We start from the raw sequence: 19,462 nt of genomic DNA on the forward strand, positions 1-19,462 counted from the left end.
GGTGGGAAGCTGGTAGAAAAGAACCTACAGAAAGAGGTAATAGCAGGAACTGCCTCAGCTTTTTCTAGTTCCAGACCACATTTATCTGGACACAGGGGTGCAGCTACGGAAGACAGGGAACTATAAAGACTCAGTAAGGACAGAGCAGTAAGTGTCAGTTAGTGACAGATGATTAAGAGCAAAGTGCAGGGCCCAGATCATGTCAGACAAGGCCTCAGCTTCAGCACTGCTGACGTTCTGGGCTGGATAATTCTTTGTTGTCCTGTGTATTACAGGATATTTAGCAATATCCCTGGACACTACCCACTAGATATCAGTAGCAACCTCCTCCCCAGTTGTGCCAACCAAACAAACCCAAAAAACAAACAGAAACAAAAACCAAAAAAAGGAGGAAAAAAAAAAACCCACTTGACTCCAGACATTGCTAGATGTCCCCTGGGGGCAAAAGCAACCATGTTTGAGAGCCACTTGAAAGAGGTTGAATTTTAACCTGCTGGCAACAGGAAGTCATGTAATGATTTTAAGCATAGGAAGCAACACAAAAATTATCAGCTTTGCTTTTCATATGAATGGAGCAGTGCAGAGGTGGCCTGTAGAGGGGCAGGTAGCGGGGCAAAAGGACGAGGCTGACTAACGACACAGTCCTGGGTGAAGATGATGAACACGTCAACCAAGGCAGTAGTAGTGGAGACAGAAAAGCAGGTATGAAGCAAGTCACAATGGTAGTTAGACAGAACTCTAGGACCCAAGAAGATACAGCATTTGAGGGGAAGGGAGAAATAGTACAGAATTACTTGTGGGTTTCTGGCTTGGCAATTTAGGTGGCTGTGGAGGGGGAATTTAACAGGAAGAGAAGTTTAAATGAGTTCAGTTTTAAAAATAAAAGTCTGAGGTTAAGTGTGGGATTATCCAGGTAGTGTTAGCAGAGTTAGGGTTCAAGTGGCCAATACTTTTATCATGAATATTATGTGCCAGGCCCTTTACAAATGTAACTCATTTAATTCTCACCCTATTCATGGAGACAGCAACTACTGCCACCTCATCTTACAGACAAGGAAACTGCTGCACAGAGAAGCTAAGTAACTTCTCCAAGATTCCATAGCTAGTAAATTTTGAAGCTGGGAACCTAAACTCAGGGTGTCTTAACCACAACACTGAACTGCCAGCCTCAGGAACAGAGAGAAAGACTGGGATTATAAATGTAGACTGGATGGTTTTCAGTATAACAGCACATAGTAGGTGAAGTCACAGGCATAGATGTGAACTCCCAAGGAAAAGAAGAAAAGAGAAAAGAAGAAATCAATCTAGAATGAAATACTGGAGAAAAGCAGGAGTATCTGTTAAGCCAAAGGTGAAGGAGGAGCCAGGGGGAGGAACCAGTGAGGGGGGATGGTGGGAGTTGGGGCGTGAAAGGCAATAGGAAAAGTTTTAAGGGGAGGAAGTAAGTGATGACATCTTTGTAACCCACAATAATCCCTTGTATATAATCCACCCTATACAAATGCTTTAACTGAATTAATAACCCTATAATCCCAAGCAATGATCATATCAAATATCCATGCTTATAACATATCCAAAAATAGTCACAGTTAAGCAAAACCCAAATCATGTATGTTTGGATTTTTGCAGAATACCAAGAATTTGTGGAAGACACAGTGTCATTAAACATGAAACAAGAGCCTAGACACCGTATGAAATCATTCCATACATTTACGTCCGGTTGAGACTTTCTAAAGCTTCATTCACATCCTACTTTCACAGCAATGAAACATGTTATTCTGTTTTGCATTTTGTTGAAGATCACATGAAACACTGGCTCCTCTACGTTTTATAAATGATGGACACAAAGTTGTGTAGTCTCTTCCTAAAAAAGGATTGAGAAAATGTGTATATGAAAACTAATTACTTCTCACTTGAAAGAGTTACTGAAGCATCTGGTGAATCTTGAGTTGTACTCCTGTAAGAAATCTTCTGTGTATCTAAACAGGTTTTTGTTACGCGTTCTTTATTATACTTTACAATTTTATACCCTAAACACTAGAATTTAGTAGAAAATGAGTTTCCTCAAGACACAAAAAAGCTGGCCCCCACTTCCAATTCAACACAAATGTTTTCTAATGGAATAAATCTTGATTTCCAGGTCCAAACTCAAAGTACTTTCCAAACTTTAATGTATGAACAAATCATCTGGGGATCTTGTTAAAATGGGAGATTCTAACTCAGCAGATCTGAAGCTGGGCCAACAATCTGCATTTCCGTCACGCTCCCTCTTGGATCATCAATGGGGATGCTCTGGTCCACACTGGCTACTCAACTGTGACCCTGGGACCAGAAGCACTGGCAGCAATTGGGAACTTTAGAACAGCGTGCCCCTCAGTGTGACAAACAGACCAACATCATCTGCTGAAACTCACAACTCCAGACATTTACATTAAAGTACTTCTTTTAAAATCCATTTACAACTCATTCATTCACATTTTCTTTTTTGTTGTTATAAAAGAGGAGAACTTTTTTTTCTTTCTATTCCTTCTATTACCCTAAACTGTGGATCTAATATTTAAGCCCTTCCACAAGAAGGTCCCTGCTGGCTCTTACAAGCTTCTCTCCTATAACCTCTGTACAGGCCCACTGCATGCCAACTGCATGGACTGGTTATTTTCTAAATACACACCATGCTCTCAGCACATCCCCTCTGCTTTGTTTTGGTTTGTGTGGTTGATGCTTCTCCCTAACAGGCGAGTATGTAGAGCCATCCCTCTAGTCACCTTGCCTGACTCCTCAATGAGATGTGACCTCACCACTCCCGGTACCAACTACTCACCCTCACCGCAGGAATTTTTCTTTCATTCTAATAATTACTACATTCTGCTAGATACAACATATGTTGGTCCTCATCTTATCTCTGAATTACAAAGTACTTAAGGGCAGGAATTTTTATAACTAATTCTGGTATTCCTTGCATTGCTTAAGGAAGTTCCTCACTAAATACTAAATAAATCTCCATTAAAATGAAGTAAAGCACTACTCCTAAATGATGATAAACTTGATCTAAATATTCCCAAATCATAAATCTAAATTACATTTCTTATTTCTCCAAAGACTATTGATTTTCTACTTTAGTTATCACAGAAAATTGGGCACAGAGCTTTATTTGCATTTTTTCCAACTCTTTTACATCTAGAAAATTTTTACTTAATCTTGCTTATTTGAGCAGAAGTTAAATTCTGAACCAGTTCATCTGGCATTTTCATATTGAACAGGCCAAATGTTCATGTATCAGTTGAAGAAAATCCTGTAATGAAACCTCTGTAAAACCACTGTAAAACTCCACATACACACAAAGAAAAACAGATCACAAAGCAGCACAGGTATCACTGAACCTGTCATGCTGAAATAAAGTATGATGACAAAGGTTAATTTTTAGAAGCGAAAGGCTCTTCAGAACATCCAGAAGAATCTGAGGTATGAGCAGATGCTATGTTGACTTTAAATCATGAAGTTAGCATTGGTCCAAAGTCAGCCAACTGGACAATCTCTCAAGTACAAATCAAAAAAAAAAAAAAAATCAAAATAATGTACTATTAGGTCAAATAGTGAGTCAAAGGAAAATATCCTGTGCTGAATTCTGAGGATAAACAGACTAAGAACATAAGTTAATTCCAACTGATAAAAATGAGCCCAGGTCAATAAATGTCTCCAACCAAAAGATGGAAAGTGAGATCAGAGTCATAAAGTGATAGGGACTTGTGATAATCACCAATGACTGGAACACAAAAAAACTAACCGTCAGAACTGCAGCACCCCAAAAGCAAGAATTAAAGGAAAGGATCTAACATCACTGACTTACGTAACAAATGTTCTACTTGAGAGTTGCTTGGACAATACTGGGTATCCAGCTGAAGACCAAAAAGTACCCACATTTGTTAAAATCTGTGCAAATGATATTCATCCTTTGTTAATTAACTTTCTTAACCTTACAGAGCACATCTTTTGCACAGAGTTAGAGAATGGACAGGGGTTTCTAGTGATGTTGTGACAGGCAGAATAATGGCTCCCCCCAAATGTCCACATGCTAACATCCATGGACCTATGAATATGTTACCTTCCACGGCAAAAGGGACTGTGCAGTTGTGACTCAGCTAAGGACCCTGAGATGGGTAGATTATCCTGGATTATTCAGGTAGGACGAAGGCAATCACAAGGGTACTCAAAGTGGAAGAGGAGGTCAGAGTGATGAGATGTGAGGAGGACTCAACAACCTACCGTTGCTGGTTTTGAAAACAGAGGAAAGGGCTATGAGCCAAGGAATGCAGGCACCTTCTAGCAGCCAGAAAAGGCAAGGAAACAGATTCTCCTCAAGAGCCTGCAGAAAGGAAAGCAGCTCTGCTGACATCTTGATTCTAGCCTGAGAGACCCCTGCTGAGCTTCTAACTATAGAATTACATAATCAGTTTGTGTTCTTTTAAGCCACTAATTTGTGGTAATTTGTTATAGCAGCAATAGGAAACTAATAACTCTAATAACTTAATGGTTAAATGCTATGAAGAGAATTCTCTAAAAGAGACAGAAGACTGCTTTTTAAAAGGGTAGAGTGATGCTCAATAAAATGCTCAGGAAATACGTTAATCAAGATTTAGTTTACATCACTAAGCAGTGCACCTGCTCCTCTGTAAAAAGCTGACACGCAAAGCATAAAACTAGATTTTATAAAAAGGCTGAAAGCAAATGCAATTAACTTAGAAAAGTCTGGGTTAGAAACAAAGCAGAACAAGGTACTTTTGACCAAACAAGGTGATAAAAATTAAGTAGGAAAATGTGATATGCCTCACAGACAGCATTTAGAAAGGGACCAGCATAGTCTCCTTTTCAACAGGGCAGCCAGAAGGGGCAAAAATCAGCATTCCTTTTAAAGCTCATATTTACCTGATGATCCTCTGGGCGGCATACTGATGGAGAGAACGAAACTGTGCCGACATATTTGCTAAGGCTGCCAAACAATTTGTGTGCAGGTACTTGTCCTGTCAGAAAAGAGTAAGTGTGAAACACATGTCAAGTCTTCTCGATACTCTCAGCTGGAAGCAAATGCAAACTCAACTGTCATTGATATTAGATAGCTCAGGGCCACAATTCATTTCCTCTAATTCCAAAATCCATAAAGCACTGAAATTTCAGTACTTTCACCACTAATTTGGAAGCAACATCTGGCACAAAAGATGAAGGTACTACTTATGGTCTTCATTAACCCCACCCTGGGGGAGACGGAAATCTCTTGCTGCAGAAATATTAATGCTCGGTTTCAGTGTGCTGCTCCAGAACCTGATGGTCACACAGCACACGGACTATAACTATCTTTCGAAAATCAAAAAATTCTCCGTTCTGAAACACACATGGCTCCTAAAGTTTTAGATAGAAGACTGTGGACATGTACCTACATCAGCCTCAGAGGGGAATAAGTGAAAACAGAGCAATAAACTGGACCATTTCTCTGAGCTGTGGAGTCTGTATACTGCTTCTCTATTGACCGGAACCAAAATGTGCTCCCAGGTACAGCAAACACAATCCGGTTGAGATTTTCCTTTTACTCTCTAAAGTATTCTCTTTTACCTTTCTTTCCCATCTGAATTCATATCTTCCTGTGCTGCTATCTTCTTAAAGTTTGTTTTTGCTGCTTTTAAAAGGTGAACGAGTTTTATCAGCCCAGAAGAGACACGCAGCATCTGCTACCTAAATGCGCTCCACTGCTCATACTCGATTACGTGTGACATATCTCTGATCAGACAACCTACTAAATATTAAGAAATAAACACTAGACACATTACCTTAGGATCATAATACAGTGACCATATGACCATCTATATTTTTCCACCACTTTCCATGAGAATGTTAGCACTCAAAATATTGAGACTGTTTTAAACTACAGCCTTAATTGTACCATCTGTACAAAGGTAGAAAAACAGCTGTGGAATACTTACTCTTGTCCTGGTCATGTTGTACTGAATGGTTCTTATTACAACCAGTATCAGGAGGCTCCCCAGTGAAATTTCAGTTAAAACCCGTTCTGAATACCAAGTAATATTTTTTAATATCTGTAACGGGGGAAGAAAAGTTTAAGTGAATATGATTGCTTGAGGGAAAAAGGGATTATCCATGTCTACAATTTCTGATACGCCATGGCTTTGCTCTGAAGATGAGTTAAACAGGAAGTAAGCTGTGAGAATTCCAGTGTGAGAGAGCAAAACTGTGCTGATGTACTTACTCCTCTTTCCTTCTTAAATATAAAAGAAAACAACAGGTCTGGAAAACAGAGGCTGCTATCATCAGCAGACAAAAAGGAGTTCTATCTGAAAAGGTATAGGCATATCAGACAAAAAAAAAGCAGAGCTGTTGCACCAAAAGAAAGAAAAGTAAACTAATGCTGGATTTTTCATCTTCAAACACTACATGTCTGAAGGACAACAGAATAACATCTACAGATGCTTGAGGAATATTAATTCTAGAATTCTACCTCTATGGAAACGATCACACAAGAAAACAGAAAAGTAAAGACTTTCAAGTAGACGAAGACTCATCCTGAACCACCCACGCACTATCTCTGGGAGGAAAACCAAACAGCTACACATGTAAGTGCTTGGCTGCCCTTCCTCACCATCACAATGACAACAACAAAACAGCAACAGCCAGAAAGTTTCAAGAGAAGGGAAATATGGACTAGTAAACAACAACTAAACAAAAACAAAAACAAACAAACTAAACCCCACAATCATAATCCATGAAATCAGGCCAATATAATTAAATCTGAATAATATAGTTGACCTCAGAAGTTCTTTCTTTTTTTTTAACTGAAGTATAGTCAGTTTACAAGGTTGTGTCAGTTTCTGGTGTACAGAATTTCTCAATACTTCAGTCATACAGGAACATACATATATTCGCTTTCATATTCTTTTTCACCATAGGTTACTACAAGACACTGACTGAATATAGTTCCCTGTGCTATACAGTATAAACCTGTTGTTTATTTTATGTATATTAGTATCTGAAAATCTAGCAATCTCAGTTCTTCTAAAAGACTAATAAAATAGATATTTCTCTGCCAAGTCTGCCTCCCCCCAAATTCCAAAAAATATTAAAAATTGAGAAAGTGGCATGGAAAGAGATAAAAATAAACAAGCAAAGAAATACTGTCTTCAACTTCATGTAAGTGTCCATCAGTGCCTCCAAAACAGATTTTTACTCAGTTCAGCACTTTGGCAAGAGACCCTTGTCACCTAGCATCCTTGACGTAAAATAACCCCACCCTGGCCCGTTCAGCAGACTCCACTCAGAGGCTGGCATGTACAGCCCACTGCATGGTAGCTGAGTGGTTTGTGAAGTGAAAAAAAAAGCAAAATTTTAAGCATTTCCACTTATTCATGAGTATTAATGACCTCAATCAACTAAAACATATAAAACAAACCACAGAAGGTGAAAATATTAAAAACCATTAGTTGTGCCAGTTTGAATCCTTATGAGGGAATGACGCAGCGCTCAGGCCCTTCGACAGACTCTCTAAGGCAGCAGTTCTCGGAATGTGGTGCTGGGACTTCTAGGGGTCCCTGAGACATTTCTGGAGCATTCTTACGGTCAAAACTATTTTCACGATAATACCAAGACAATACTTTCCACTCTCATTGTCTCCCGAGTGTATAGTTCCAAATGCCAAAGGCTACATAACACGTCTAATAGCAAATTTAATACAGAAGGAGACGTGAGAATCTGCCTTCTGTTAAGGCAGTTCATTAAAGAGATTTGCAAAACTGTGAAACAATGCCACTCTTCTTGCTGAATTTTTGTTTGTGGAAAATAGTTACTTTCATAAAAATACATCACTGATGCTAACATGTAGTGGGTTTATTATAATAATTATTTCTAAATAAACTGATTAAATATTTTTAAAATGTCAGTTTTAATTTCCAACATGATTAATGAAGAGAACAGTAATCCATATAAAGACGCTATTTGGTGTCCTCAATTATTTTTAAGTGTAAAGACCAAAAACCTTAAAAACCACTGCTTTAAGTCTCCTCGGGAATGCTAACCCAGGATACTCATTAGGCAACTTTACTAGTGAGAGGAGTCTCTGTCTTTTAAAAGGTCATATGCTTGAGTAGAGTGTGGTTTCTCCTCTCTCTTGGCTCCTGTATTTAGAAAGAAATTATCGTAAGCCACTCTTATTCGAAACCGGGGGTCACTGGTTCTTAACACTTTCTTGGGTATGTCAATTATATAACTGGATGAAAGAAGTGTTTTGAATAAAAGTGGTCTTACGCATCTGTCATTCAACAAACATTTAATGAGTATCCACACAGTAAAGTTATGTTACTATGAAAATTAGAAATCCAATTTAAAACTTACATAAAGGTCTGTCTTTCCTTCCTGTGAAAAATAAGTCATTGTCTAAAAATTCTGGACGTATTTAAGAAAAATTAAAAATAACTAGTTACAAACCTCACAGAGCTTCCCATGGGACATTAATGCATTAATAGGCAGCATACAGAAAATTTTCTTGGTAACCTGGCTGTAGTTCTTGACCTTTTTATTTGTGTCTTATAATTCCTCATCTCTTGCATTCAATGTCCACACAGTTTAATAGCTGTAGACTGTTACTGGATTACACAGCATATATATTTATTGTTTAATGCTAAAGTAACTCAAATAACATGTAGAAGGAAACCCTGAGGATCTGAAAATGTCTTCCTCCTCAAAAAGTATGTAAGAATTATTAGTGGTTCTAGGTCTTTTGTTCAGCTTTTCTCCCCCATATTATTTGATTTTATTGAATATAGATCTCTTCCATATGTTATACAGGCTAGAATATTATATAGTAATATATAATATCAACTCTTTAAAAAATTAAATATATACAGAAAAGCACAAAGAGTAATAAACTCCCACAATTGACATTAACATTTTAAACATTTAACACTTAACGTTACTGTTAACGTTTTGTTTTTTAAGATATAAATCTCATTTTATTCCCCCCAAAAGGAACAACCATTATCTTGAGGTTAGTTCATTTCAAATACTTTATATGTACACACACACACACACACACACACACACACACACAAACCGAAAAGCAAGCGTTCCCCTATATGTTTTCTAGCTTTCTACTGTTTTCTAACAGTACCATAATGTACTGGGTTGAATAGTGTCCTCCAAAAGTCATGCCACCCAAAATCTGTGAATGTGACCTCTTTTGGAAATAGGTTCTTTGTAGATACAAACAAGTTAAGATGAAATCATACTGGATTAGGGTGGCCCCAAATCCTGTATGACTGGTGCCCTTATCAGAGAAGAGGAAAGACAAACAAGCACAGGAGGAAAGGCCATGTGATGACAGACGCAGAGGTTGGATGCAGCTTTCAAACCAAAGAAAGCCAAGGACTGAGGACCAGAGGCAAGGAAGAGGCTAGGAATCACCCCCCTAGATCCTTCAGAGAGAGCATGCCCCGCAAATGCCTTGCCTCTGGATTTACAGTTTCCAGAATGGCAACAATCCGTTTCTGTTGTTTTAAGCTACCCAGTTTATTAGGGCAGCACTAGTAAACTGATACACTTAAATCATTGTTCGCATCTTAATTTGTTTACTCAAGATGTTTTTGCAACTCCTCTATATTGATACATGTAAGAATTAATATTCACCACATTTGCCAGTCTGATAGTACTCTTTTTTTTTTAATGAACTACTTCTATACTAGTTAGTTAGTAAATAGCTGCTGCCCCAAGCAACTCCCTGGGGACCTCCTCATGGTTTGGCAATTAACGCACAGCAGAGAACAGAGGACTCTGGTCAACAGCCATTCTTACTGGGTGACTTTGGTGCCATACCAGTTAAACAGTTGAAAATCGTCTCTACTTCATTCCACCCAAGCACTGTATTGTAGGCCAATAGGCCACATTTTTTTATCCATTCCTCTATTACGGAAATTTAGGTTATTCCCAGTTTTCTCCCAACTACAGGTAATGTTACAACATAGATCCTTGCCCTCTCTATCCAAGATCTTACCATATTAAACTCAGAAACCGGGGAGTCCTCGCTCTCCATACTCTTAATATTCGGACATTAATTACCTAAAGTCAAGAATCAAACAGATTTTGAAAACAAAAATATCTGTAAAATACCTGCTTTAAGCTACCCAGCTGGTGGCACTTACGACTTCATAAGCACATCTACAACAGTCTGTCAGAAAGCAGAATCACTAAGCCACTGAACAACTCCTTCTAAAAAAATACGTGCATTTGGTCCTCTATTAACTAAAAAAGCACAGGGCACCAGTGTCCAACAGTCACACTAGCCACAAGTGGGGATTTAAATTAAAATTAAAATTCAGTAAGATTAAAAATCCAGTTCCTCAGTCACACTAGCCACATTTCAAGTGCTACCATATCAGACAGCGAGTGCAGCTACAGGAGATTTCTGTCATCGGAGAAAATCTGATTGGAGAGCCTGGTGGAGAGAGCACACCACCGCTGTAGCCAGCATCCAGTCTTAGCAAACGTGAACATGTCTGCTTCTGCAGCACCTAGAGCCCTCTCGCCACTCCTCCCCCATCCCACTGCCTCACCTCAAATAACCACTCTACTACTCATTTGGGGACTTCATTACCAGGAATATTTTTGAATTTATTATTATCAAAATATTTTATTGTGTATTATTATCAATACATGTATCATTTATTATCAATACATATTTTACTTTTTATTATTACTAATACATATGTAATTTATTACTATTGACACACATGTACTTATTTTATCAGTACATATACATGTTCCCAATATGTATCTATTTTATTCACTGTAGCTGTTCTGCAGTATATTTCATTTATGTTACCGGCTATTTGTGATTTCTGAACACTACAGACAATACTACAGTGAACATTCCTTCAAATGTGTTCCTATGAATCTATGAAAAAGTTCTTCCTAGGACTCAACCAGGAAATGGATGTGCTGGGAGGCAGAGTATCTACTTCTGAAGGTAATCTGAGGAATGTGAGAGGCCAAATTCTCAGACTGGTTCTACCATTTATGCTGTCACTACCAGCATGTCTCTTTCTCTATATTCTCACCTGATATAAGAGATGTAATTTTTGCCAATCTGAGGAGTACAAAATATTTCACAGTTATCTTAATTAGCATGATCCTGAGGAACTTTCTTCAAAAATGCTGACCAGTCAATCAGGTTAACTAAATTCTTTTGAATTTACCTATTTTCTATTTCCATGTTAATAAAACAGTCTTACATAATAAAGTTTTATAACTAGTGTGTCTGGTAGGCCAAGTAACTCCACAATGAATTGCTTCAAAAACTTTCTAGGCTTTTTGCTTTTCCCAGATTCCTGGGATTAGCTTCTCAAGTCTCACAAAACACTGTTGAGATTTTGATCAGATGAACATAGTGATGAGTCTGGAGGCAAAATTAACAACTTTATGACACTGAGTCTTCCCATCTGTGAACATGGTATCTCTCTCCATTTATTAAATCATATTTAATATCTTTCATTTAGGTAATTTATATTATTAATACTGTACTTCTTTTAGATTGATTGCTGGGTTCCACTGTAGTTTCATTGCAATTGTAAGAAGTACCTCTATATCACATTTCTTAAGTTACTGATATGCAGAAATAGTAGTTATTTTGTATATTCCTCTTTGATCCAGAAAATCTGCTCAATTTTCCTAATAGTTCTAATATTAGAGTCTTGAATTTTCCATGTAGTCAATCATAATGAGACAGGAAGGAAGGGGGCAGGGCACGGTCATTCAAGGAATGATACAGCAATTAACACCAAAATGGTGGAAGATTCAACCCCCAGTAGGCCTTGAGGCTCAAGATGGCAGGAGATCTGACTTCTAGAAGACCTTGAACTTCATTATACTAGCCCATCGTAACATATTAGCATGGTGAATAACATGCCCACAGGTGCCATGACAGTTCCAAGGATAACCATAAAAGGCCCACAGTCTCTGACAAGTTTCTTCACTACTGGCATATTTCTGGGACAACCAGGTCCTCAGAGATCGAGATCTCAACTTTGGGTGGGTATGTGGAAGCTTCCTAAATTCCTTTCTCCTCCTCTCCGTCAGATTAAGGGTAACATCTACTTTATGCAGTTGCCTTTTTGATATTCTTTAGAGTTGGCAATTTCTCTTATAAGACTAATTAAATACTTCAGGCTTGCAGGCCATATAGTCTCTGTCACCATGATTTGACTCTACTGTTGTAATGTGGGAACAGCTGTGAAAAGCACGTAAACAAACAGGTGTGGCTGCTTTGAAATAAAACTTTATTTACAAAAACAAGCAGCTGCCCTGCAGGACATACTCTGCTGAACCCCTATAATAGACTATTGCTGCTGATGGTAATGATGCCAGATAAGTATGAGTGATTTAGAATAATTCAGTGAATTCATCACTGTGAACTGAGAATTTGATAAGACCACAGCAATGTGGTAGACCAGTAGAATGATACTGATATACAAGAAGTGATTTTTTTCTTATTAAAAATAGAAATTGAGGCAGGTAATGATTTTACACATTACAGTATTTAGGTTTAATGTGAAAATTTATCAATTAAGAAAATGTTGAACATACATATTCAACATCAAAGATACTTTTAATTATTTTAGTAGATAAGAAATTTCAAATTTATCAGCTTGTTTATTATTATACTTTATTTCTCATGTTCAATCTGGTTTGCAGGAGTTACTCTGCCAGATCAATCACTGTCTCTAATTATATATAATCAGCCATTACATTTGCATGGTACCCAAGTGCTTTATGTACTATGGAATTTTTCTACATTTTTTAATGAAACCAGTATCCTAAGACTCATCAACATAATCAAGATACTTTGCTGTAACATAACCTTTGCGTGTATCTTGGTACATATGCACGTGTATGTCATATAGATAGCTAGTAAAACTTAAGGTGTTGGGATATACATGTGCCCAAATTGGGCAGAAATGACAATGAGTTTACCAAAGGACTTGTAACAGTTTAAAACCCTACACGCAGTTCCACACCCTAGCCAAGTTAAGGTGTCATCATCCTTACTGATTTTATTCACCCAGGTAGGAGTACACTGGTACCTCCTTGTGGTTTTAATTTGCAACTCCCTTATTACTAAGTTTTTAAAACACTTTTTAATATGTTTATTGACAATATCACCGGACATTAGGTAACGAAAACTCTAACCAAAATGAGATACCGGAATGTATTTCACGGACAACTAGGTCCACGGCGGATGATGCCATGTAGAGAACTCTGTAGAAATATTTGACTTACTCATTTTTACTATTACATATGGAAAGGAAAAGGACAAAAATAAACAGATCAACAAGAAAGTCAGACTCCAGAGGAAAAAACCAATTTGTTTAAATACTTGAATTAGACATGTCATCTAGAATATCCTGAAATCCTCATGGAACCTACTTGAATATGAACTGAACCTAATGCCTTCCCAAAGTTACCATCCCTGTTTTGGCAGTCAGTAAATTTTAATTTTAATGCAAAATCCTGTGCTAAACTTAAAGTTACTTCATTACCAAGTACAGTAATACAAAAGTACAGAAAACAACATAATAAAAAGTATAGCCACCTTGGAATTTTGTCAAATCTTAACATTTTTGTCAGATATGCTTCAAAGTTTTGTGTGATGACTTGTACTTTTGTTTTTGCTCCTGTTTAAGTGAATGGAATATCACAGAGCTTGGGGACACCTCACTGTGTACCCCTCCCCATTTTCATTCTCCCTTCTTACTCTGACATAGCCAGCATCCTGTTTTATTTTGCAGGTACTAAACATTTTCAGTATTATAAACAGTGCTGTACATGACCATCAGTAAGCATGTCCTCTCTATGTAAATGTGCAAGAGTCTTCCTAGACAACCTTGGAGTGAAATGCTGATTTGTGGAGTATATACAGCTTCAATTTTACCCATATTTCTTAAAACTAAACACAAACACACCTGTCTTACAACCCAAAACTTCTATTTGTAGGTATATGCCCAAAAAGATGAGTGCATATGTCCATCAAAATAGATGTTCAAAAATGCACACAGCGGCTTTAGCAAAAACAGCCCCAACGCAGAAAAAAAAAAAAAAATATCCACCAAGAAGAGAATGAATAAACATACTGTAGCATAGTCATAAAATGGAATAGCACCTAGCAATAGAAAAGAACTAATGATGGAGTTTAACATGAGTGAATTTCAGCAATACTATGTTGAGTGAAAAAAGACAAAATAAAAGAGAACACACTAATTTCATTTCCTAATACCCAGCGATGTATTTCTCACGTACTTTTCCTGTGTACTTTTCATATCTTCTTTCATGAAGTATTTTTCCAAATTTATCCCCATTGTTTTAAATTATATTTTTATGTTAAACTAATTGTATTTTAAGAAAAATGCAGAGTGATCCCACGTACTCTACTTATTTCCCCCTAGCAACAGCTGTAATTCAAGGAGAGACAAAACTTTTCTATTAGGAGTGAAGTCAGAATAGTAGTTAACTCTGGCTGGTGTGAGGTATTGACAAGAATAAGGCAAAACTCTGGTTGGTGTGAGGTATTGACAAGAATAAGTCTTCTATTATGCCAGAAATGTTCAACAACTTGACGTGGGTAGTAGTAACACTGGTATATACACATACATATACGCAGAAACTCATAAATTGTACCTTTCAAATTTGTGCACTTTCTAGTTTATATTTCAATTTTAAAATGCTTTTAAAAAATCACATTTTTTAAATTCTTTATCAGAAGAAATACAAATTTTTTTTTTAAACTATGTTGGTGCAAATGTTTTCTCTCATGGTAGTTTACTAAACACAAGAATCAAAAAATTTCTATTTTATCCTCTTTCTACAGTGTCAAGATTCCTTAAACCTTGGTTGAATGATGGTTACACTATACAAAAGGCAAAAATAGTTTCAATGAAACAGTAGAGAAGAGTAAAGATGACTCGAAAGCCCTATTGAAGACAAGAAGAAAAGAAAGTGTTTGTATCCACGGAACAGTGAAACCCTTAGCCCTGTCCCCCACCAAACCCCCACACTAGACTGGAAGAATCCTTTCTGAGAAACTGATCACCCCAAAAGAAAAGGCCTACAGAGAGTAGGATGCCCAGAGAAATAAGACTATGTAGAGCACATTATATTGATTAAGTCCTGCCCACACACAGAATTTCCAATCAACATTTTAGTGTGTGCTCCTAAATACAAACAAATAAGCAAGAATCACCACACATCTGAGGAAAGCCCCAATGCGGACTAAGACTGGAGCCAAAGAAAAAAATGAGATGGAGAAAATATGCTATATGTTTTAATAGCTTTAGAGGGGATTCTCGGTTCTGTTGAAGCATTGCAAGTTGCATTAGTGATTGGTACATGAATATAAAACAGGGCAATGATGTGCTAGAGAAAATTTAAAACATGTACAAGAAAGGAAATGCAATTATCACACACCCCATCTGAGCTAAGAATAAGTTAACAAAATCATAATAATGTAAAAGCTGAGTTAACCAAAAATGATAAGATGAAAGGAGGAAAAAGTCTACATATTGGAAAGGGATCTGGGAATTTCAGAGGAAACATGCAAGATGAGCAGGAAGGAGAGCTAATGACTTACATTTCAGCTTAGGAAGAGAACAGTTAATATATCTAAATCTGAAAATTAAGAAATAACAATATAGGTATGTTATTTATAAACATGGACAGAGCTGAAAGCATTTGTCTTTGGGGAGTGCAAATCAGGGATGGGGCAGACATGGGGCCTTGCTATTTTTCATTAAAAGCTAGTACTTCTATGTAAGTTTTAAAACTATGTGCATGTGTTACTTGATACAAAGAAAATACCAAAGAGGAAGATAAAATCAGTTTGGGAATGGAACTCACCAACAGGACTGAAATGTAAACAGCTGACTTACATTATTTTTTAAAATATAAATAATTTTTCAGTCTTCTCTTTATTCCCTATTCTCTCACTCATTTTATATAAAAAGGAGCAAACCTGCTGGACAATTTCTGCCACAACTAAAAAGTGGAAATGGAGAGGAAAAATGAACTCAGTGCAGTTAAAAACATTTCTATCAATCACTACGGAAACCACTTTCAGTTTTTATAATAGCTCATAGTCATTCAGGGAAAAAAAAAAACAAAGCACCACTTCATAAATCTGAAGACAGACACACCATCTCTAAGTCAGGTCCCTGCAGAAACAACTACCAGAGGGAAGAGAAGGAAGGGCACTAAGGGTAGCAAACCTTACAGAGTGACATCTCTGTTCTACAGCTCGGAAACTCTCACCACAGTAAAGGCAACTTACCACTTCGTGAATGGATCTGTTGAAGCCATCATCTTCTGTGAGGATCAACAATATTATAAGAGCCATATACACATGGTGTGAATTTCTTTCTTCCACATGATACAGAATCTCAAGAATTGGTAAAACCTAGCAAATAAAAATTTTAATTTACTATTTCACTTTATTATAAAACCAATGTTTTAAACCTCTGTGTTTTATTACGTACCCTTCGCTTTAATTTCATAGTTGGATATTTCTTTAGAGGGAAAAATCCCCACACAAACCAGTCTGTGATTGAGAAGTACTTTCCGTATGTATAGCTAAGGTACCAGCAGAGAAAATCATCCCCCTCTGTGAAGATCTGCTGCCACGGTAAGCCTGGGTTTACAGAGACCATTTAGGCTCATTCATGGTCAATACCTGACACTGAATAGAGGCAAGTGGGCCTCCAGCCTGGCAGGAACCTACACGATGAAGCGCTCTTAGAAACACTGTAATTACGTCAAACACCATCTGTTTAACAGCAAAGATTGTGGAATAAAACTACTGTTAACAACTACAAAATCAGCACAGTAAATTTCCAACCAGTAACTTATTTTTTAATCATTGCCTCAACAAACCATAGAAGAAAGACAAGGACATGGAAGGACATCAGTTAAGACATATAAAAGTAACCTATGCAAGAAATTAAAAACAAAACAAATATACAAACCCCGCCGCACCCCTTCCCACAGAAAGAATCCCAAAATAAAATCTTTTAACTTTTCCCTGTTAAGTCATCATATACAGACTGTTCTTCTGCATGATCTTATGTACCAACATCCTTACCATAAACAAGCCTTCCTTTACAAGCTTTTAGTCACATAATAAGCAGTAAACTGTTACACTCAATTTTGCTATTTAAGCCAATGTTTTTTCCCACATCACATTTTTTTTAGTGTCACTTTGACATGGAATATGCTCTTCAAATAAATTCTAATATTCCATGTTTACTCATTATTTTCATCTTTTTTTTTCATTATTTTCATCTTTAATGCTGAAAAAATAGCCACCAAATTCCTGGTGAATTCTATCTATCACCCTGTAAAAACTGATGCAGCAGGGACATTCCTGATGCCACCAGCAAGCTGCTGGCTAGTTTAGAGATGTTCAGAGTTTTATTAATGCATGAATAGGCCAATGTATCAATATATTATATGTTTCAAGTATAATATTAACACCTTACTGAAGTAGCTTACTTTTCATAGAAACATTTTTGTTTACACATTAGTTATAATGGAAATCAATGATTGCCCACAGGTGTTTTTATCTATGAGCAAAAATATGGAACTAGTTTCACTCACACAGTGAAGGATAAAGTGCATTTATGTGATGTCTGGCAGTGGTATCTTAAAATAACTGTAACACTCCAGGAATTGAATTCAGACAGCCTTATAGTCTAAGCCCGTTGAAGGGATTGGACACTTGGGAAACTGAGTTGAAAAATCACCCTTCCTTCTAGCCACGCTCCTCAGGAATATGCTGCAACTGTGACAAGGCTACTTGAACATGGTGGGCGGGCACTTGGCAGCAGAAAGGAATCAAGAGGGTATGAAAATTTTCCTGAGATTGGCAGCCAGTGCTTCTTGCAGGACTTGGTCCAGGCTGAATCATGGGCAGTGGGTGGCTTTTAAGGACTAAAAGGACAGGGAAGCCTGTCGTGCTGCTGTGTTCCCCTGCTCTGCTCTGTGACACCATCTCTACGCGCACTGTCTCCTACACTGTGAAACTACACCTCTGCCTCTGTCTGGTGGCATCTCCCCATCAATCTCTCGACCATCACCTCTGCAACCTGTCAAACACAAAGCCTCTTGGGAAAATAAAATACTCTTCAGAATATTATAAAATAAAGAAACCATGTTTAGTATGCTACTTACAAGATTTTCCATATCTGTGCGAGCCAACACGTATGTTCTAATATTACTGTTCTGATGGAGCAATGTATACAAAAGGAGAGTTGCTTGATCAGATGTCTGTTGTTCACACAGGGCCATGTACAAACTGTTAAAGTTAATCTGGAAAGCATGTGGAATTGATGAGGGGAAAGGACTGGTATCTGGAATATAGAAAACACAAAAATTTTAAAATATTATGTCAGTATTTTCTAGACTGTGCCTTATATAAATAATAAAAACACCATTAATTAATACAGTTCAATTGTCATTAATTCTGTGTAAGTTGCTATGTTTCAGATTCAAAATTTCTATTTATACTGTAAATTTTACCTTAAAAAGAACTAAGCTACTATAAAACATGACTACAGTTTGATAACATGGTATTTATAATTGAAATCTGCTAAGAAAGCAGAACTGAAATGTTTTCATACACACACACACAAAAACCCCAAAAACAAAAGAAACAAAACCTCCAAGCTAACCTAAACTGGGACACTTCACTTCTCTGTACTATCACCACACCTTTCCAATGAATATAGATATAAGAGTAAAAGCCGTGTAACAGTGACTTATTTTTTTTAAAAACCAAATATAAAAAAAACTAAACTAAGTCATGACTTCATTACTACTTTTGCATTAATATAGCTGGATTAAATCACCAATAAAAATATGAGCTTAAATAAACACAGCTATGGGCCTAGGCAAAAGGCCTTCAAATACATACAATTTGACCACGACACTGAGATCTGTTTTGTCACCAAAACTAAATGACCACCAGTCCTGAATAAAAATATCCAGAGATAAACAAAATTCTCTTATAAGATAGAGGTAAAAAGAAAAAACTGCCTTGAAGCTAAGTTAATTTTTTTTTCAAATGAATGATCATGGCTGAAGTAGTCACCAATGTCATTCCCTCATTTATGAAGAAAACGGCTAGGAATACAACATATAATTTATGTAGTTTTTTTTCATCTTTTCTTTTCTTTCCTTTTTTTTTTTTTTTTTTTGGTGGGGCGGTAATTAACAACTATCAGAAAACTTCTATAACATTTTTGTTTAAAGGAGAACCTAAAACTAATTGACTACAACTGCTAAGAAACTTTTTTTTTTTAAGTAGAAACACTGGAATGATGAAAAGCATAAATTACAATCTATGTAGGGAACATTTTTGATATTCCAAAAC

The 19,462-nt window shown here is 36.9% G+C and overlaps 1 protein-coding gene across 6 annotated transcripts in view; it reads right to left on the minus strand.

Moving 5' to 3' along the window:
* The window catches only part of DYM (dymeclin), a 310,625-nt gene that overhangs the window by 179,216 nt on the left and 111,947 nt on the right, over nucleotides 1–19,462 (minus strand). For all 6 annotated transcript variants that reach the window (XM_032470527.1, XM_032470531.1, XM_032470529.1 and 3 more), the window contains 4 exons: nucleotides 18,262–18,440; nucleotides 16,367–16,492; nucleotides 5,973–6,086; nucleotides 4,924–5,018 (listed from right to left, as the gene is read on the minus strand). In XM_032470527.1, coding sequence (XP_032326418.1) covers nucleotides 4,924–5,018; nucleotides 5,973–6,086; nucleotides 16,367–16,492; nucleotides 18,262–18,440 — 514 coding nt within the window. The remainder of the gene's footprint in view (nucleotides 1–4,923; nucleotides 5,019–5,972; nucleotides 6,087–16,366; nucleotides 16,493–18,261; nucleotides 18,441–19,462) is intronic.

The sequence above is a fragment of the Camelus ferus genome, chromosome 30 (genome assembly GCF_009834535.1).
Source record: "Camelus ferus isolate YT-003-E chromosome 30, BCGSAC_Cfer_1.0, whole genome shotgun sequence".
Taxonomy (NCBI): Eukaryota; Metazoa; Chordata; class Mammalia; order Artiodactyla; family Camelidae; genus Camelus; species Camelus ferus.